General features: G+C 56.8%; 1 protein-coding gene across 8 annotated transcripts in view; it reads right to left on the bottom strand.

Annotated features, from left to right (window-relative positions):
* Nucleotides 1-21,911, bottom strand: part of KLHDC4 (kelch domain containing 4) — a 44,601-nt gene that overhangs the window by 2,504 nt on the left and 20,186 nt on the right. For all 8 annotated transcript variants that reach the window (XM_082711536.1, XM_082711541.1, XM_082711540.1 and 5 more), the window contains 4 exons: nt 9,262-9,354; nt 6,137-6,296; nt 1,468-1,543; nt 107-315 (listed from right to left, as the gene is read on the bottom strand). In XM_082711536.1, coding sequence (XP_082567662.1) covers nt 107-315; nt 1,468-1,543; nt 6,137-6,296; nt 9,262-9,354 — 538 coding nt within the window. The remainder of the gene's footprint in view (nt 1-106; nt 316-1,467; nt 1,544-6,136; nt 6,297-9,261; nt 9,355-21,911) is intronic.

Below are 21,911 nucleotides of genomic sequence, written 5' to 3'. Positions count from 1 at the left end.
CGAGAGGCCTTGGCAACCCGAAGCCTCGCCAGAAGAACCGGCCGACACGACGGAGGGAAAACAAGTGTGGCCCTGCACGGGGTACGCGCCCCAGGCCCGGCTCTACCTTCAGCTGCCCTGCAAACCAGCGGTTCTTAGCGGCATCGTAGAAGTGCAGGTCATTGAGAAAGTCCCCCTCCAGGCTCTCCTCCTCCTCCTCGTCACAGACACCCCCGAAGAGCAGCGTCTGATGGTTTGGGGTCACGGCCACCGCGAAGCCAGACCTCGGAGTGGGCTTGGCCCCCACAGGATTAATCCGGGTCCATGTCCACTTGCCTGTCGGAAGAGAGGGAACGCAGGGTTAGGGGGAGCTGCCGCAGGCGCAGCCGGGATCACCCGACCTCAGTTCACTCGTGCGGAGCCCTCCGCGGAGACAACACAGTTCATCACGCCCCAGGGTTTCACCTGCTCCTGCGCACACTGAGCAGTATTCCCACGTGCTCTCCGAGGCCCCCCAGCCGAGCACGCCCCAGTGGGGGCTCTGAGGCCAGGCTGGAGTGAGACAGGCAGGCCGTGGTGACGGAGAGCCTCGCGCAGCGCCATGCCCTGCCTGGGGGGACCGCGGACCCAAGGTAGCTGCTCCACGCAGAAGCCTCAGAACCACAGGCTCCCCCGCAGGCAACACGCTCACTCTCAGCACGTGCCCAGTGAACGTGGCACCCCACGCTGGCGGTCCAGGGCCTGCCGCCCGGGTGCACAGGCTGAGCCCATGGGCTCAGGGGCTGGTGCCTCAAACATAGTCCGGTTCTAGCTCTGGCTCCCAGATGTGCGCACCAGGCAGGTTTCTCCTCGGCTCCAAACCTTGGTGCCCAGGGGAAAAGGCAGATGTCCTCCTTGGCCACTGCAGGGCAGTGGAGCCGGCTGCCTGCGAAGCGCCCGGCTCCACGGAAGTAGGGGCGGGAGGGCAGGAGAGGCCCTGTGCCCTGCTGGCCCTGGGGCAGACCCAGGACCAGCCGCACCACCGGGGTCCGGCGCAGCCGGTTCACCCCAAGATTCACAGACATGCCACTACCGGACTTTCTGAGCTTTAGAGAGCAAACGTGGGGGCCAGTGGCCCATGAGAACCATGCCCAGATCCCACATCCTGGCACCCCTACTCTTGAGTGAGGACAAGCCAGGAACCGGCAGACAGGAGATGGCTTCCCCCGGCTCTGAGGGGAGCTCCTGGGTCCATGCTGCTCGCGCTGGCCATCCCCAACATCCGAGGGGAGACACACCGGGGTGGTCCCCACCACACGGACACCTGGGGTTATTCACGGAGCCCCTGGCCTGCTCAGGCAAGGACTCGCCCGTGACTCGGCACAGTGTGCGGGGCTCGCTGCCACCCCCAGGCCCCCAGTGCCCCCTCCCCGGGGCAGGCGGGCTCTCGTATCTCTGCCCTGCTTCCGGGAGGAGCCCGGGCCCACGCCCATGGCCCAGCGCCTGTACCTTCTCTTCCATCCTCGGGCTGCAAGAGGAACATATCTGAATGCTGGGTGCCTCTGTCCACATCCTTCTTGACTCTCTGCAAGAGAAACAGGGAGCCGTGTGAGAACCGGCCAGGTGCTACCTCCGGTGCCCCGCACAGACCCCTCAAGCTCACGGTCTGGCTTCCTGTCGGGGTGCGGCGGGGATACCTCCAGAGCCTTCCTTTGGACCAACCCCCCAAAATATCGGACCCACAACCAGTTCAATTCTGACCTCATTGAGCAGATTATGATAAAAAAACGCTGTATGATTTACTGCCCAAGAATGGACTCTGCTACAAACTCACTGTTCTTAACCAGCACCGTCACGGCAGGGACACTCCAGCGCGCTCTTGCGGGAGCATCTGTGGCTCTGCAGCGACCCTGTTGTAGTGTAGGTGGAGGGGCCCTTCCTCCAAGGCCACTGGAAAGTTCCATCGCAGTTCCCGCGTGTCCCCCACACCACCATCTTTCAATCCACGTGCTCAGGCTTCCCCGCAAAATCACACACACCGTCCAGCCAGCCAGTCACGACCATTTCACAACTTTCCTGAGCATCTCCAACAACGGAACCAAGGTTTCTCAGCCCCGTCGGCCACACGGCCCCAGGAACCCCCGTCTCCAGCGGCCCTCCGGAGTGGAGAGGTGGCAGCTCGCCTGTGCTGCTCTCCCGTCTCCCCACACATCCCTGCTGCACAGCTCCCGTGGCACTGCCCCTCAGCCGACTCATTTATTCACTCAGTCGTCGGCTTGTAATCAAACAGACTCACGGATTTTTACGTCACACTCTGAGCTGTAATCAAAGCTGCTTTCCTTATCTTTGTTGCTTCAACTGCTCCAGCTTTGGCCACTGGAAATCCTTTCAGGGGCTCCTGTGTCCATCTGACGTGCCCCCTTATGCGGGTTTCTGGCGAGCCCTTCCGTGGGCAGGGACAGCACAAGACCCTCCAGCCTCATCCCTACATTTTTTGACCCAGGCCTACAATCAGCCATTTCCCCAAGGAGCCCCGGGTTCTCTCACTGAGATGGTCAGAAACCAAGATCTGGGTACCGGGAGTGCTGCTGCTGCTCCACACCCCCCCCAACTTCTCCAACTTCTCCACCAAATGCAAGACAAGATCAGGAGACACACGAACGTCTTCTCTCAAACACGGGTGTGCATGTACTACAGCAGGGAGAAGCTGGTTTCCTTCTGGAAAACAAAGCCACGATCCAACTGTCCACAGATGAGACATGTGACCTGACCAGCCTAAACCCAGGGGGTCGGATCAGCCGTGCATAGGAACCGGCCCGCGTCTCCGGAAAGGGGAACTGGGGGGGCCTATCTGGTGCTCCTTCCAGACACATGTGCAGAATTCAAGTGAGGCAACGTCTGCACACCAGCTACTCAGGCACGACGTTCCTTCTCTCAAGCCGGGCTGCGTGGCAGGAGGGGCTATCATTTCCCACCAAAAGGCCCAACACCTGCAGGAGCGGAATTCACACGCAGAGGCCCCGCCCGCCGGGGGGACCCGGAAGGAGCTCAGGGACTACTCCACCTGGGGTAGAGACACACGCCAGAGCTGGGCCGCAGCCCCTGCACTGCCGCACCTGCTGACCTGTGTGCCGTTCGGCTGCCGGCAGTGGTCAGAACCTGCTCCATGCTGCACCGATTAAACACCTCCTCCCCAGGCCCACCAGCCAGATCCCTCCCTGAGAAGGGTGATGCCACGAGCCCAGGGCCACGACTCTGGGGCAGGCTGGCACGCAGGCCAGGGCTCTGGCTGGAGGCGGATGCATCATAAACCTTCGGACCAGAGTGCCCCAGCACCGGGGCTGCCCGCCCCACCAGCTCCCCAATTCCTCCCGTAGAACAGCTTGTCCCCAGAGGGTGGGGAGAGGGTCCACACAGTGCCTGCAACCAGGTTGAGAGTCAAACCATGTGAAAAGGACCACGTGGGAGAAGCACCTTCAAGGAACCCGTGTTCCCAGGGCCACAGTCTCCTCAGCACACCCTGACCGGGGCCTTCGGAGACAAAGGAAGACCCCACATGCCCTTGGGAGAAGGTGCTCCTGCAGCTCCCAGGAAGAAGAGGGGCGCGGCGGGGCAGGGAGGCCCACAGCCTCATTGTTCCCGCCCCCGACGGCAGAGAACCAGCACGGAACCACCCACAGAAACGACCCCGTGTGCCAGAGCTATCCTCCCCAACGGCAGGAAGAGCGACTCCAAAAGCAGGCACAAACGCCTGGCTCACCAGGCTGACACGGGGCAGAAGGCCCTGCCCCCCTCTAAGCAGCCAGTGTTGCCAGCCGGCCACCTCAGCATCTAGGCACTGGGAGGTCCTTTACAAAGTCCGCGCCATCGCATCCCGGCTCCCCCGGATGTGCAACAGCCAAGAGCTCTGGATGGCCATCCGGGGACGGCTGCGGTGCCCAGGTGGCCGCCTGAGGGGCAGGACACCACTCCGACGCCGTCTCTCCCACCGCGCAAGTCCAGACCCTGCTCCGCCGGCCGCCCCAAACTGCTTCCAGGGCATCTGCGCCGGACGCTGTGTCCGGCGGGCGGCTGTCCGCTCACGCACCGCCATGGTGCGCGACGGCGCCTGCCCTGGGTGGGGACTCGGGACAGGAAGGAGCACTCCGCCAGTGCAGGCTCCCGGGACCCGGGCACGTGCTCCAGTCGGGGCTCAGGCAGCCGCCGCCCACCCGGAATGACTCGTATTCCACAGGAGCCAGAACGGGGAAGACCCCGGCTGTGATCAACCCCACGGAGCCAAACAGAGAAGTTTTCCCCTGGGATGCCGACACCAGAGGCCCGGCGCAAGTGACCTCTGAGGGAAGGGCCGCGGCGGGTCCACAGCGCTGCTGGCGCCGCCAGCGGGAGAGAGCAGCTGCTGCGAAGCCCTGCTGGGAGCAGGCAGCATGGCCCTTCCAAGGGTCATGAGCATCACGACATTCCCTTCTGCATCCCACTCCGGCGACAGCGAAGCACACAATGTAGGCGCAAGCTCCCGGCAGAAACAACCTGTTTCCTGGGCCTCCCGTCAAACACCTGGCTGAGGCCAGAAAACCAACCTAGGCCCTCGTTTCAGAACAAAGGCTGACCATTTCCTGAGTGGCAGAGCCGTGACTCAGTGGGGCGAGGCGGGGGGAAGCAGGCAGAAGCGGGACGCTACCCCACTGCGGGACAGACTCCTTGCCTACGTCATCCCGACCACCCACAGGTGACCTGCTCGGCCCCCAAGTCAGAGGGCCCATTCCATCGTGTGGGAAATGAAATTTAAAACCACAGTGAGACACCACACATTCGCCAGAAGGGCCACGAACAAAAAAGACTGGCAGCGTCACGCGTGGCCAAGGATATGGGCGACCGGTGAGAAAAGGCTGCGACCCGCTCCACCCTGTGACCCCAGCAGTCCCCACTCCTGGGTATTTTCCCAAGAAACCAGACGGCAGAGCCACACGTGACCTGCACAGGAACGCTCAGAGCAGCACTGTTCCTAATGGGCAAAAGCTGGAAACAGCCCGGTGGCCACCAACAGAGAGCCGGGAAACTGCCGTGGTGGAACCTGCTTGGCACGAAGCAGCGAGGAACTCCACGTGCGACAGGGTCGGGCCTCAAAAGCACATTGAAGGAAGGATGTCTTCCTCCACCGAGCACATCTGCCAGAAGTCCCAGACCAGACACGTCGAGGACAAGGGGGGACAAAGCAGCACCTGCCTCTGGGTAGGGGAGGGCACGGCAGAAGAGCACTCCCCAGCCCCCACCCGCTCGCCTCTGTGACCAGCAGGTACACACTTAAAACGTGTGCATCACGGCAGAGAAACCACACATTCAAAATGGGACTTGGAGTGGTGCCTGACAGGCTCAGCCAGAGGGACATGCGCCTCTTGATCTCGGGGTCACGAGTGCGAGCCCCGACAGATGCAGAGAGAATATAAAATAAATAAGTTACACAAACTTGAATGCTGACCTCCATGCGCTGCTACGCACGCTCCGGCATTCGGAGGAAGGGCCTGATGCTGCACTTTTCCCCGAAACAGGCCCAGAAAGATGATGGCGGACACTGTGAACGGCTCGAGGGACGCGAGGACAGCAGAGCGCTAACTACAGAAGGGTCTGGGGGGGCGGGCGTCAAGCGCTCACTCATTCTTTTAAATCACTTTGCACTGGAGACATTTTCAAACTCTAAAGACTAAGAAAAAGCCCGCACTGAGACACCGGCTCGGCCCTCTGGGGCTCCGAGGCCCGTGCCAGCGGGGCGGGGCCACGGGCAGGCACAGATGCCGGGTGGGGGGCACGCCCCCGAGGGGAACGCAGGGCACTCACGCCAGCCCACCTGCACGGCCTGCACTGGCGGCTCTACCGCCACAGTTGCCGGACCGCGGTAGCTGGTGTCTGGGGCTCAGCATGAAGAGCCCCCACACCCCGCAAAGGGAATCCCACACACTGTGGCAAGCCGGCCATATGCATCACAACACCGTGTGGCTTCATACGGCTGAAGGAGTCTCCGTACATTCCCAGGGGAACAGGGGAACACTGCATCCACTTCCACTTCAACAGAAAGTGATTCTAATAAACCAATTCACAATCCTATCTGGATGTTTCCATTCCTGGTGCCAGTGAACAAGGCCAGAGAGGAGCTCCTGGTTCCTGCCCGCCGCATCCTTACCTGTTTCGAGTAGCCCCCGTAGATGACAATGCTGCCCTGCGGGGTGACGGACATCTGGCAGCCCGATCGAGGCGTGGGCCCAGCCCCCGATGGGGACAGTTTGCTCCACGTGAACGTGTCCAGGTTAAAGGCATACACGTCGTTGTAGTAGATGTAATCTCTGGTGACGACACAAGGACACAAACAAGGAGGTGGGGATATGAGAAAGTGACTCTGATTCAGACTAAAGGCAAATTTTCTGCCATTTGTAGTAAGTTACCGGTCTCATTAAATCCACACAAAGGGACCCTGGGCATGTGTGAGTTTGCATCTGGGAACTAGAGATCATGCTAGCCTAGGGAAACACGGTAATTTGCCTAGAGCTGAAAGCCTTTTTAGCCTGAAAGTTATACCAAATTTCCTTACAAAGTTTAAAAAACCTCAATATTGCAAGTCATTACATTAGGTTACCATGCGTGTACTTCTAAGTTCAGGACTTACGAGCCACGTGCAAACTCAGGAAGGAGACACTCCGAGCGGGGCTAGAGCCGGGTGGAGACCCCGAGTCGGGCTGAGCACTCCTGGAACCGGCGTGCCTACAGGCCCGTGCCCGGAGCCCAGCAGCTGGGGAGCAGTAAGGGGGCCCTGCCGCTGTGCCCTGCCTAGCGTTCCTGGGACTTTAGTGGCAAAGGACTTGAGCGCAGACAGGACCGTGAGCAGGAGCTTGTGCAGGGGAAAGCAGCAGCTCAAGGATGCGGTATTATGGCGTCATTTCATGGACAGCCACGGGCAAAGCCGAGACCCTGGGTCAGAAAGACACGAGAAGATGCCAGGAGTTGCTCTCCAGGTGCTCAGGACAGCCAGGCCCTCAGTGGGAAGCCATCCCCCAGTGTGAGCAACTGTGTCTCTCCGACTGCAGCGGTCCGCAGCCAGAGTGTGGAAGGGCAGCCGGGAGAGGCGTGCCGGCGAGAGACCGGTGTCCTCTGCCACACACAGCACGGGGCACAGGCCGCCACCTGGCCGGTCCTCTCCTGACGGGCACCCACGGAAACACACCTTCTGTGGGACGGCTTTTCGTGCATGGGGGAACATGGAGGCTCAGAGTTCTGGGAGGGCATCACTAGATTCTACTGTTTCCGCAGATTTCGCACTGCAGGTGTTCAGTAAGAAACTATCCTGGGGGCACCTGGGGGCTCAGCGGGTTGGGCGTCTGCCTTCTGCTCAGGTCACAATCCCAGTGTCTTGGGATCGGGTCCCGCATCAGGCTCCTTGCTCAGCGGGGAGCCTGCTTCTCTCCCTCCCTGCACGTGCTTTCGCTCTCTCTCTCAAATAAATATATATTTTTTAATTCTATTCTACACATAAATATCAACTGTTCTTCAGTTTTTAAAAGCCAAACTAACTTGTTTCATATGGAAGGTGACTGCACAGGTAGCTTTTCTGGTATCTTTGCCTTTTCCTGTGTGTGTAATGTAAGTACTTCATAAACAATTTTAAGCAAGGTAACAGACTGTAATAGTTTTGAAAACAGTTCTGATTTGGGAAATGTTGCACATTACAACCATTACAGACCTTGATCCACTGTCTAACCTGTGAGCTCCCAGTCCAAGGGCCTGTGCTGGTCCCACCGCCTCGCACTCGAGAGGTGAACTAACGTACCAACACACTCACAGACCCCGTATGTGTGTGTGTGTGTGTGTGTGACAAATAATTCCTTGTTCAAAAAAGAAAATATCAAGAATAAATCATAAATGACAATCCCTTAGGTATAAACTTTTACCAACAGCCCAGGCTCTCTCATCCAACACAGCAATACGCCCTGCACACCGGTGGGGGTGGGGGGGCACTCTTCAGCGGAGGCCACACCCCACTAGGCAGCGGGGGGCCCGGCTTCCCCACCTCGGACATGGGGTCTCGAGCTGCTCCAACATAGCGTGGGCTCTGAGACTCAATCTTGAAGCATGATTACACCCACGTTACACCCTGAAGGACACAAAATCGCTCCTGTTGAGCTTGAATTATGTTTTTAAAATCCCCCCAAAGCTTTTAAGAATTTATGTCCCCTTTCCTCAAGTAATAAGACACGTTCACTCACCAAGACAAACTGCAGCTTTAACCGAGCCCCACCCCCACCCCTCAACTGAGAGCGGGCACCGGGGAAGCGACAGCGCGAAACCCTAGCGCAGACCCCCAGCTCCACACCAACGTCCAGTGAACGGGTCAGGAGCCGGACGCTGTCCGGAAAGAGCGAGTGAGAGAAATGGGAGGGGGCCGGGACGGGTCATCAACGAACGACTCTGCTGCCTGTTACGGGGTCAGGAGAGGGAAGTGTGGACCATGGCCACCGGGAGAGACCCCTGACCGCCCTCCCCCACGTGGGACCTGGTCAGAGGCAAAGCACACACAGGGGCCTTCACCAGGCAAGACAGCCTCGCCGTGTTACACAGACCAGCACGGCATGACGGTGGTGACAGAATAGGGACCTGTCATGTCCTGCTTCTCTGGACTCAACTCGGGACCTCTGAGAGGCGACGGTGTGGACTACAGGCTCCCAGCAACTGGAGAGCCAGTGCGCCTGGCCGGACATGAGCACACACGGAACACACAATCACGGTGGCTCGTACCAACACGGCCACACACAGGCACGCGGGAGGCCCCTCTTCAGACAGCACTGCTCTCGCCACGGTCCCCAACACAGACAAGTTCAATTTTAGCCCAGAGGCTCTCAGAGTGGGGTCCCCCAGCCAGCAGCATCAGCAGCACCCACATTTGCTGAAAGGCAGATTCTCAGACCCCATCCCTAGCAAGTCAGAAAGCAGAGGGCGGGACCCGGCAACCAGACTTTCCACAAGTCCTCCGGGCGAGTCTGTACCAGGGTAAAGGCGGAAAATCTCGAGTTACCAGGATCGGCCATATCACTTCCAGGTCTCAGTGTAAAACAAGGATGCAGAGCCGCCGCTCAGCACTGCAGACTTTGAGACACTGAGAGCAGAGCGCGGGGGCTGCCGCTTCGCCGCGTATCCACGGAGCCGGCTCCGGTGTTCGGGACGGGCGGCACCTCCCGTGCGTGTTCCAAGTGGTTCTTCCCACAAAAATTCCGCTCCTTACCGTCCCAGGAAAGACAGATCTCTCCGGCCGGTACCAACCTTGTACTCTCATGGAAGCCACCAAAGAGGACTAGCTGCCTCTTCCAGGCCACCATCCGATGTCCGCTCCGGCCGGAAGGGCCTCCTGATGATCTGGAATGGGAAGAAAGAGACCACTTTTTACACCGAGTTCTGTTCCCGAGCACTGACCAAGAACCGTCGAACTTGACCACAGGTAACCCAGACCGAGTCTACTAGCTCCTACAACCGTGGAGAACCAAACAGGAGACCGTCTCCATGACCTTGGAGTAAAGACACCTGAGCGCAAACAGGGCCTTACAGAAACTGGACTCGGTTAAAACCGAAAACCTCAGCTCTTCAAAATAAACCATCACAGAATCAAACGACAGGAGACGGAAAGTGGGGGGCGATTTCTGCACTCACCTGACCAATGACTTGCACCCAGAATACGTAAAAGAACCCTTGCATGTTTTGAGTAAGATAAACCCAGTACGATTATAGGCAAAGGCAGAACAGGAGGCTGAGACGAAAACAGGAAAGAAAAGATGCGCGAACGGCCAACAAGGACAGCAAGAGACGGTCACCTGCCTCCGCCCTCAGTCGTTGGGAGCGAAAGCCCAAAGCACAGTGTGGTCCCTACTCAGGCCACTAGCAGCCAAAACCCAACGACAGGCTCAAGTTCTCCTAAAGCCACGGGCCGAGAGCTGGCTCGTCCGCACAGCACGGCGGCAGGGGCAAGGTGGCACGACCACCGCGACTGTTCCTTATACCCTGAGACGTGCTGGCGCATGACCCGGCCATGGCATGCCAGACCTCACTCAGATCTGGAAACACAGAGACCTACGCACACACCGAGAGAAGCTTCACTCCCGTCGAACACCGGAAGCGGCCAAGACGTGCCTGGATGAGGGAGTGCATCGAGCGTGGTGCGTTCACTACAGCGGACTACTTCTCGGCAACGGAGGAGGACGGTGCCCTGAGACATGCCACGTGGACAGGTCTCAGACACACCACCCCCAGCCGAAGAGCCAGCAGCCAAAGAGCGCATACTGTGGGATTCCGTGCTCAGGAGAATCTTGTTTTATTAATATTCTGCTTCTGTATTTGGCACACGGAATGAGAGAGCACAAGCAGGCAGAGCAGCAGGCAGAGGCAGAGGGAGAAGCAGGCTCCCCGCTGAGCCGGGAGCCAGACGCCGGGCTCCATCCCTGGATCCCGAGATCATGACCTGACCCGAAGGCGGACGCTTCACTGACTGGGCCACTCAGGCGCCCCTAGGAGGTTCTTAAAAAGGCAAAAATCCATCCCTGGTGATGAGAGTAGCTGCCTAGGGCCAAAGAGCACAAGCGGACTGACGGCAAGTGGGCAGGAGAGAACTTTCCGGACAGATGCACACCTCATCTGTCCCGAGCACGGCGGTGGTTAGACAGGTCTGTGCATTAGCAGAAACTCCGCTCTAACCGTCCAGCTAAAAGGCCGTCATTTCACTGAATGTGATTTTATCTCAATAAACCCAACATAAAAATACATGGGATAAAGAACCCAAAGAAGGGACCTCTGAGCTCTGGTCTGGCATCAAAGGACTTGGAAGTCACCACTCGATCCCAGCAAGCGGGAAGCTGAACAGACTGAAAGCCGGCCACTCTTCCTGACTCACGCACAGGTCGAACTGCAGGCCCCGAAGTAAAGGCCGACAGGCGAGCACAGGAGGCTTCTGGAAGCAGAAGCTAGCGGGCGGACGCGGTCAGGAAAACCTGCACTGGACAGACACACTGCAGGAGGCTCAGTGCGGCCACATGCGGAGTGCGACGCTCCAGGGGGACCCGGTCACAGGGCCTCCGTACTGGGAGACTTACCCGAGGGGCTCCATCGCCCTCCCACAGAAGTGCCACCAAACAATCCGCTCGTGCCTCCGGCAGCGGCAGGGCACAGGGGCAGGAGCGTTCTGAGAAGCGCCTGAGCATTCTGTACCCTCAGGGCCAAGCAGCAACCCAGGGCCCTCCATGGGTTGCAGTGGTACCAGAGGTGCACGGACCCGAGGAAGGGAGACAGTGGGCTCCAGCTCCGTCTGGGCATGCGGCCCACCTACGAAGGGAGGAGAGAAAGCGAGAGGCCCTGGGAGTTCTAGGAGGGAGCCGAGCCCTCCTCCCAGGACCCGCACCAGCCCGCTCACACGCCTCCTCCCGGCCAGCAATTCCAGCCCGCGAGCGAGGGGACGTGTACGAGGCGCAGCAAAAGGCAAAAATCTGCCCGCAGGTTCAGAGCAAGCACCAGAAGCAGACAGGCAGGGATCTTAAAGCACCTGTGATGAACACGTTTAGGGCTGTGACAGTAACGCAGACGGCGTGCGGGGACAGGCGGGCAATGAAAGCGGCGAGACGGAAAACCTAAGAAAGAACCAGAAAGCAATACGAGAGATCAAACGACTAACAGAAACGCAGGCTGCCCAGAATGGCTGCAACAGGCTTGCGAGCAGGCCCGGCACAGCTAAGAGCCCCAGAGCCAGAGGATACAGCAAGGAAAAGCTGGAAAACCCCAAACCAAGGGGAACCAAGACTGGGAAAAAACCGAGGACAATACCCCAGGGCCGTGGGGCGATCACGTTCCAGGCGGGACAGAAGCAGGACGGGCTGGAAAGAGAAGACAGAGGGCCGGAAGGACACCGCGCCACGGCGAGAAGTTCCCCAGACTGAACTCTCACATCAACCCCGATGCAGGTCGGCGGACACGACGCGGACTAAATGCCAAGAGCGGATACCAAGGCCTGTCATTTTCAAATCACAGAACACCAAAGGTGAAGAAAAAAATCCCAAAAGGAGCCATGGGAAGCGACACCTTACCTACAGAGAGACAGAGGTGCGAATCCAGGCCGGCGCCTGCTCAGACACCGGGGCGGCCAGGACAGGGCGAGGAGCTGCGGCGGCAGCGCAGAAGCCCAGCGGCACCCGGCTCCGCGCTCTGCGAGAGCGGCCTGCACAAGCCAACGAGGACTGTCCCCGACACACCAAGATCAACGGACTTGGTGCCAACAGACCGCCTCACGAGAAATGCTCGACAGCCTTTGAGAGAGCGCGAGCGAGAGAGCGCGAGCGAGAGAGCGCGCGCCGGAACCCGAATCCACACAGACGCAGCAAACGGACTGAAGAAGCCATAAAGTAAAGGTAAAATAAAAATGCTTTCTTTTCCGGGTTCTTCCCCTCACAACAACAACTGGTGCACAGTGACCAGTCAGAGCGATGTTCTGTGTGTGCCTCTGCACACACGTGTCTTCAGCTTGTCCTTGGGGGAGAGAGAAGACAGCAATGACACAGCGACCGGGAGGGACTGAGAGCACGTCGCCATCTCAATGCGCGCGCACCACTCGCGAAGCGGCACCACGTTATCGGAAGGTGGACTCGGGTCGTCGCACACGCCCACGGCCGACCGCAGGGAGCCACCCAGAGCAGCAGGAACGTTGGTGTCACGGACGCACTGAGAACGGAGAAAGCCGGAATCCTACCACAGGATCAATTAAAACCACAAAAAACACCAAAAAAGTCCAAGACAAACAGAAGAACAAAGGACAAGGGCAACAGACGGGACAGTGACAGCAGGGAGACTGATCCAGTCTGCCGATAACGACGGTGAACGCTAACGTCTAAACCCACCGTCTAATGACAGAGCGCGCCAGACTGGATCAAAACACAAGCCCCAGCCATGCGCTGTACAAGGAGCCCACCCCGAACATGCAGACACACGGAGAAGACGCACCCGCCACCAGCTAACCAGGGAAAAACCAGAGTAACTGCGTTTCAGAGAGCGCAGACGTCAGAGCAAGGAAAGTCACCAGGGATGTAAGCGGGCGCCATCTAAGTACACAGGGATGAACCTTCCAAAAAGACGGACCGGTTCTTACCACGTACAAATCCAACAACAGAACGCCAACCGACAGAATGCCAAACTATGTGAGGCAAAAACTAACAGAACTGCAAAGAGAAACAGACTTATTTGCCGTTGCGCTGGGAAGACTCAACGACCCTCTCTCAAAAACGGACACGGCCGCGGAAACGGATGAGGACAGAGCTGGACCCCACGATCAATCACCAGGATGGAATGGACGTCCACAGACCACGTCATCCAACAATGGGCAAAAACATTCTGCTCAAGCTCACTTAGAACATTCACCATGACAGACCACATTCTGGGCCACAAAACATACCATAATGAACTGAAAATAACAGAAGTAAGACAATGTCTGCTTGTTAGGCCACAGTAGGAATAAACTAGAAACCAGTAATAGATTGCTGGGAAAAGTCCCAAACACATAGAGGTAAACAATATTCTTACAAATAACATGTGGGTCAAAGAAAAAATAGGAAAAATTTAAGAATATTTTGAACTGAATGAAAATGAAAACACTATCAAAATTTGCGGGATACAGTGGAATCAAGTGCTTAGAAGGAAATTTGCAGGACCAAATATACTAATTAGAAAAAAAAAAATATCTCAAGTCAATAACCTAATTTTCCACCCCAGGAAACTTGAAAAAGAAGTAAACAGAAGAAAAGAAACAATAAGAATGAGAGCAGACAGGGTGCCTGGGTGGCTCAGTGAGTTAAAGCCTCTGCCTTCGGCTCAGGTCATGATCTCAGGGTCCTGGGATCGAGCCCCGCATCGGGCTCTCTGCGCAGCAGGGAGCCTGCTTCCCCACCTCTCTCTGCCTGCCTCTCTGCCTGCTTGTGATCACTCTCTGTGAAATAAGTAAATAAAATCTTAAAAAAAAAAAAAAAGACTACAGATCAGTGCCTCTCACAAACACAGATGCACAAAATCCTCAATATGACAAACTGAATCCAAGAAAAGTCTAAAGAGAAGCACACACTGCGACCAAGAGGGGTTTATGCAGATGTGCAAGGCCGGTCCCACATTCTGAAATCCATTGTTATAACCCAGCACATTACCAGACTAAGAAAGAAAAGTCACATGATCATACCAATAGATGGAGGAAAAGCATTTGTCAAAATCTTACACCCATTCAGGATAAACTCTCTCAGCAATCTAGGAATTGAGGGGAGTTTTCTGAACTCGATAAAGATTTACAAAAACCCGCAGCTAATACTGTACTCGATAATGAAAACTGAAAGCTTTCCCGCGAAGACTAGGTACCGGGCAGGGATGTCCCCTCTTGCCAACTCTCTCGCCGTTGTGCTAGAAGTTCTCGTACTGCAATAAGGCGGGAAAAGGAAATAAAAACTATAAATATTGTGAAGGAAGATATAAAACTGTCTTTTGTTGCAACTGACATGATCTATGTATAAAATCTGAAAGAACTAACCAAAAACTCCTGAAACTAGTAAGCAATTATAGCAGCTCTGCAGGCAACAAGATTAATACACAAAAGTCAGCCACTTTCCTACATACCAGCAGTGAACAAGGGAGATTTGAAATTAAAAACAAAATTACCGTTTATATTAACACCCCCAACATGAAACACCTAGTATGGATCTACGAGACCTATTTGGGGAAAAGTACGTCACTATGACAGACACGATCAGAGACCTAAATAAACAGAGGGACAGTCCACGTTTGTGCCCGGAAGACCCGGTGTCTTCACGATGCCAGTTCCTCCCACCTGGATCTACAGGGTCAACGCAACCTCAACCACTATCCCACGAACTGCTTTACGGGGACGGACAAACGGATTCGACAGTTCACACAGACAGGTGAAAGACCCCAAATAGGGCGCCTGAGGGGCTCCGTCGTTAAGCCTCTGCCTTCGGCTCAGGTCATGATCCCAGGATGCTGGGGTCGAGCCCTGCATCGGGCTCCCTGCTGGGCGGGAAGCCTGCTTCCCCTCCACCTCTCCCCTTGCCTGGGTTCCCTCTCTCTTTGGGTCTCTCTCTCCCTGTCAAATAAATAAATACAGTATTCTTTTTTAAAAAGACCCCAAATAACCAACACAATATTGAAAAGATCAAAGTCAAAGACTGACCTACCTGACTTTAAGACTTGTTCTCAAGCTACGGAATCAAGACAGCGTCGTGTCAGTGCGGAGTAAGCAGACCGGTCGGAGCGCACGGAAAGCCCGGGATCAGGCGCCCAGAAACACAGTCATCCGGCCCTTACGGAAGGCGAAAAGCCATGCGACGGAGCGACAAGACGACGCCGACACACGGCGCTAGGACGGCCGGACGCCCACATGTGAAAACATGAGCCTAGACGCAGACCGTCGTCCTGCACAAGCGCGGACAGAGCTAGCTGTGAAACAACCAATACCCTGGGCGTCGCTGACCTTTAAAACGTCTCCTCTGCGGAAGGCGCTCACAGGAGAACCAGCAGCCACAGCCTGGGACAAAACATCTGCAGTCGACACATCTGAGAAAGGATCAGAATCTCCAAGGAACCCCTCAAACTCGACAACAAGAAAACAACCGGATTTTAAACGAGCTGACACGTGGGTGTGCTTCCTGGATTCTTACCGGTTACAAGCTCAGCTCCTGTGTGAGAACCGGGCTCTAGGTGCCTCTGCTTCCCGCACGCTGCTGCGTGGCTCCCACGGCCCAGCTCCCCCGCCTAAGAGAACTCGGTCCAGTCCAGTCCACAAAGCCTCGGCAGCTCCAGGCTGCAAAGGGCGGCTGCGACCTGAACCACACAGCCCAGCACTTCCTATACAACGTGTCCTCTTCCGCTTGTTTTTGTGCATTATACACAGTTTCCCCCAAAACTAGGTACCACAAAAAAATACATTAACAGCGGCAGCTGGGTGGCGCAGTCACTTAAGGTCTGACTCTTGGTTTCAGCTCAGGTCAGGATCTCAAGGTCATGAGACAGAGCCCCACATCCGGCTCCACACTAAGCATGCGGTCTGCTTGCAATTCTCTCTCCCTCTCCCTGTCCCTCCTGCTTATGCTCCCACGCTCTCTCAAATAAATAAATAAATCTTTTTTTTAAGATTTTATTCATTTGACAGACGGAGATCACAAGCAGGCAGAGAGGCAGGCAGAGAGAGGGAGAAGCAGGCTCCCCGCTGGGCAGAGAGCCCGATGTGGGGCTCAATCCCAGGACCCTGAGATCATGACCTGAGCCGAAGGCAGAGGCTTCACCCACTGAGCCACCCAGGCACTCCTAAATAAATAAATCTCTAAAAATAAAAAAAATAAAAAACAACACCACAAACCATCAAACACACAGAATCTCAAAATGAAAACAACGTTCGAGCGGCCCAGGGTTTCCAGATGAGGAGCCGCATGGCACACTGCCGTGAGGACTGCCAGGTCTTCCCTATTCCCATCCCGAACCAATTCCATTCTCCCCACCTTTCCCCGAATGCTTGATCACGGGGTCTCTCTCCCCTAAGGCCCTCAGTTCATTAACGTCCCAGGGAATGTGTTACTCAAAACGACCACCATACTTGTCAGGGGAAAGTCAACCAAAAGTAATCCGTGCCTGTTCCTGGAGGCCGGACCCTGTTAACGCAACCTTTACGCATTAGCCTCTGGGCAGCCTCGCCATGCGCTGATGTCAACCAGCATCACAAATCAATAAACCCTCCTCTTCCACTAGCAAGGGCAGCTCTTATAGTCAACTCTTTAATGCTGTATTTACACGCAACCCACGAGGGGCACTTCTCCCACTTCAATCTCCTCTTGCTGGATTTGGCCCACAAAGGTGAATTGAGGATGCTGACTCTGTCGACCAGTTTATCCACTCTCCCTTCCAGCTTTGTATCACCCACAAATTTGGGAAGCATATTTTTAAGTCCAAACTCCTGATAAAAATACCAAATGAACACGGCTCTGAAGGAGGGTCTGGGCCCACCAGGACGCCACCACCCACAGATTCCTGCAGTGGCTGGGTACCCACCTCGACTGGCAACAGCATGCAGCCACTTCTGTCCCCAGCGTGCCAGCTGCTGAGGAGACAGGCCACCCTGCGTGGCAGCCCATGACAGAGCCGAGTAAGAAGAAAAACACCTCGCATGCCGGGGACAAGGATGCTCCCTTCTGAGAGATCTTCTCCTACGATACTTTAAAAGTACAACCTGGGGAACGAATTTTCATTCAACAACTAAGCCAGTATAGTGCTTCCGATTCTACTTGAAAAAGAGTTACGTGGAGACCCGAATGCTACGTGACCCTAGTGGCCCACTGTCACGGCCCGAGGACGCCCAGCAGCCACAAGGCTGCAGGTCCAAGGCCCTCGCTCAGCCTCCTGCCCACCAATTCCCTTTTACTGGCAGCAGCCAAGTATCACTGTTTTGTAACCAAAAAGAGAAAATTTTTCTATAAAAAGACTCTATATACCCCTTTAGAAAAATAAAGCCAACCAGAAGAGCCTGTTTATATCTGAATCTCCAACGGGCACATTTCAACTGCCGTCACTCCTAAATACGGAGTCCTAGGAAATTAACAAGTCCTACTCAGCCAGGTCTATATGTGGCGCAAAAACACGTGTGTAACGTTGTGGGAGTGAGCGCTTTTAAACACATCTGAGCTCCGTGCAGAACGGCGTCCAACAGGGCAAGCCGCCGCTCGCGCCCCCAGCCCTCCGGAGGCCGCTGCGGCGACGTCTCCAGGAAACATTCGAGCATCAGCCCCCTCCATGGCTCCAGCACAGACAGTGGTGAAGCACCTGTAGGCAAATGACCCCCTGAGTTACTTTAAAGTTTACGCCTTACGAAATGATGCGCTCTAGCAGCGGGCCACACCAGGTGGCCCCAAGATGTCTGGGGAGCAAAGGAACCATTTCTCTCATAATCCCCGAGATTCAAGGTCACACAGGGAGACCCGACAGCGAACTTAGTCTCGTGACTCATCCTCAGAATAGAAAAAGCCCCTCCTCCAAGAATGGTTATAACATGGCCTGAGGAGGAATCGAAACACGTACAAGAGCATCTCCCTTTGCATTTCAAACCATGTACCTCTGGAATTCGGCCCCATTTTTCCAAGGAGCAACAGATTCTGGGCAAAGTAAGTATAAGGTATTCAACTGCATCGTACAGAATAATCGGTACCAGTCTCTAGAACCCAGGCAACCTAAGGCACTCTATCCTTGTCTTACTTTTATTTTAACTGTTACTATTAATGATAACACTGCTGTCTCTGGGGGTTTCTCTTACACTAGGCGGGCTCCTTTTATGGGCTCTCATTGGTAACAACAACCAGAGGGGCAGGTACGAGCCTTTCCCATTTTACAGATGAGAACAACAAGACCTAGAAGTCAAGAAACACACCAGGCTGGCCAATGGCAGACCCAGAACTGGGAGGACACAGTCTGCCCCAGAACGCACAAGCGCAACCACCAATTACGACATAAAGCCACCCCAGATGAAGCTGGAGGTCTGAGCACGGAACAACCTATGTGTCCGTAGACCTGAGCACCGACCCTCGGGACAGTTTCTGCACCCCCCGCCCTCTGTGTGCCGGACCCTCCTCCTTGCCCGAGCACGTCCACAGCGAGTAAGCCAGCAGGGCAGGTGCAGGGAGTCTACACGCACTCCTGCTCCCAGTTCTCCAGGTGCTGGGCTCACCCCCAGCTGCAAAGGAGGCTGGAGAGCGCGCAGCCCACAAGCTCACAGCTCCCGGCGGACCCCAGAGAGCAGGCAACGTGTGTGTTCACTTCCACATGCGTTTCAGGCCCCCAAATTCACACTCTTCAAAATTACATGGCATGGTCCTCACAACCGGATCAGACAAAAAACTGCCGCTAACGGCCCTCTCCGAGGGGGCCACGTGTCCCACGCATCTCAGATGCAGCGTTAACACACACACACACGCTACGGAGGTCTGAGGACCAATGTCCGTGCCGTTCGCAAATCAAGAGAAAATGTGCACACACGTTGTATTTTATTATTCAACCATTTTTATTGCTCATCTACTAAGTGCTTAGACGCACAGAGAAGTGCCTGAGTTGTATGCAAACGTTCCTGGCAGCATTGCTCGCAAAACAGAAGAGTGCCCAGAGCCCAAACGTCCGTCACAAGTGAATGGATGAGCGCAATGTGCCCTGTCTGTACAATGGAATATCATCTGGTCATAAAAAAGCACCAACTGGGGCGCCTGGGTGGCTCAGTGGGTTAAGTCTCTGTCTCTGGCTCAGGTCATGATCTCAGGGTCCTGGGATTGAGCCCCACATCAGGCTCTCTGCTCAGCAGGGAGCCTGCATCCCCCGCCCTCGCCTGCCTCTCTGCCTGCTTGTGATCTCTGCCTGCCAAATAATTAAATAAAATCTTAAAAAATAAATTTTTTTTAAAAGCACCAACTACCATACAGAGTGGGCCTTAGAGACTCTGTGAAGGGAAAGTTGGTCCCAAGAGCCCAGCAGCTGCAGGCCCGTGGTTGTATGAAAGACCTGAGAGAGGCAGACGTGCAGACACAGGGTAGATGAGAGCTGACCAGGGGGTGGTAACGGAGCGGAGCTTCTCTCTGCTCTGCGTGAGCGGGTGGCGACGGCGGCACGACTCTGTGAGCCATACGTCGTGGAAGGGTGACCTCCTGGCACGAGAATGACATCTGAACACACAAAGCTCTAAGCAGCCCGGCTTCCCTCTGGGTTTCGAGTCACAGGTAACTGCTGGGGCAGCCCCAGATTCAGAAACAAACAGAAAAGGAATGCCGAAATCTCTGTCCCCTTGGTGACCCACCGTGGGCGTGCCCATCCTTTCAAGAGGGTGACAATTCTGTTCGGGGGCAGAGCAGGTGTGCAGGCATCCCCCCGGGAAGACAGAGGCTGAAGGAAACCTCAAAACATCTGGGAAAGCTGGGCACACGTGACCTGAGGCCGCCACCTACCGCCGGCCTTCCTAAGGTCAGCCACCCTGCCGTCTTCTCGTCTCGCACCGTCATGAGGTCGAGTGCACGTCTGCTGCTAGCGACGCGAACGGGAGGCAGGGAAGCCCCGAAAAGACAGTGGAGTCCACTCGGTGTCCAGTGTGCGCCAGAAGCAGCGCCACAGACGGCCGCGGCCAGAGCTCGCCCATGGGGCTGCCGAGCAAACCGGCACCGCAGCGTGCAGATCCGTGCGCCAGCAGGGGCCACAGCTGAACGGGCACGAGCCTCGGGAACCCCCACCTCACTTGGCCTCGACACGCCTGACAGAAACACGCGGACGCGCATCCTGGCATGTGTGCGGGTATGCAGACGGCAGACCCCCTGCACCTTCCAGAACCCGGTGGACTTCCCGACGCCCGCCCAGCACCCACGCAGTGTCCTGTGTCCGCACGAGAGCCCCGCAGAGCTCCGAGTGAGCCGGCTACTGCCGCAAGCCGCGCGGACCGGGCTCCTGGCAACGCCGCTCAGGAACAGCCAGGGGAGGCAAGACTCCCTCCCTGCGCTCCGGGCCGCACAGGGGTTTCGGGCACAGCGATAACGCGCTTTTCTGGGCCTAAGCACAGAGGGTGTTTGCTTCCACGGATTTCATCGAGCTGCACGGAACTATGGAAATTCATCCAAGTGTAATTTTTAAAGCGGCACTTTCCCAAAAACCAAGCTGGCATTCGGTCACGGAGAGGCCGTCCTCTAGCAGACGGCAGCTGCAGAGGTGGTCCCCAGCAGCGCCCCCGCCCCGGGTACAGACAGCACTCGGGGCCCTGGCTGCACCCGCTCGGGCTCCGCAGCCTCTGCTGGCAGAACCGGGCGTGTGGTGGGACCACCAGGCCTGGGCGTCCAGTGCACAGCACGGCCGTGAGACAAGGCTACGTGCAGGCACTGGCCGATCAAGGTGTCCCTTTCAGTGACCTGACTGCAGACCTCGGCACAGCGGCTCCTCCCTGACCACCCTCTGCAGGCCCCGACTCTTCTGCCCGGCAACCTGAACTTGCTTCCCCCAAAGGCCCTTTCTCCAGACCGGCCCCTGCACACAAGTATGGGCCAGCACACTTGCTGTCTCCGATCAGTCAGAAGTCGTCAGCCAGCGAGAGGGCATCCGCCCTGCCCTCCCAAAGGGAAAACCTCCTTGAAAGCCAGGAAAGGGGCTCAATACACGCGACATGCCGATTTAACACAGCCGAAGCTGGCCGTGACCCTTCTCGGGAAGCCTCCTCAACCATAAAGCTACCCCCACAGGAGTGAGAACGTTTACCGAGAAACGAACAGAGCGCAGGGCCGACAGACGCACCAACGTCCTGCCTGGGGCTCGTCCTGCTCGTCCTGCTCGCCCGCCTCCCACCCCGGAGCGGCGCCCGCCTTCATCTGCGGCTGGCCTGCCATCACCCCTGCGCCGTCTCCCCCGAGCCGAGCCGCGTGGGGCTCCGGGGCTTGCTCCTCTACGGTCTCCGTGGGAACACACGCTCGTGCCCCCTCTCCCTGCCGGTCCCCGCCCTCTGTGTCCTAGTGGCACCATCCCCCCTACGAAACCAACGGGTCCCATGGTCACGTGAGTCAGCTCTCGTGGCTTCTGGAGCAGTGGGAAACCCTTCTGCAGATCTGCGCGTTCCCCTCCCCCGCCCCACGTGGAGGGCGGTGGGAAGCCGGGAGGGCAGGAGAGGGGGCGGCCCAGGAGAGGGGGCGGCGCAGGCAGCACCTCCCTCCTCGGCTCAGAACCACCGCTGGGGCAGGCGGGGCGGGGGAAGGGCTGCAGCCTGCGGGCGGTCCGAGCACCAAGCGTTACAGAAAGACAGAGCTCGATGCCCGAGATCATACAGCATGGGAGCCACCGAGGACACGGACGTGGGCAATGGTCGTCACGTAATGCCTCCCGAACGCCACTTCGGA

Source organism: Mustela nivalis, assembly GCF_964662115.1.
Source record: "Mustela nivalis genome assembly, chromosome: 18".
Lineage (NCBI taxonomy): Eukaryota > Metazoa > Chordata > Mammalia > Carnivora > Mustelidae > Mustela > Mustela nivalis.
Note: the sequence above shows the minus strand (reverse complement) of the source record. Positions and strands in the feature narration are given on the sequence as shown.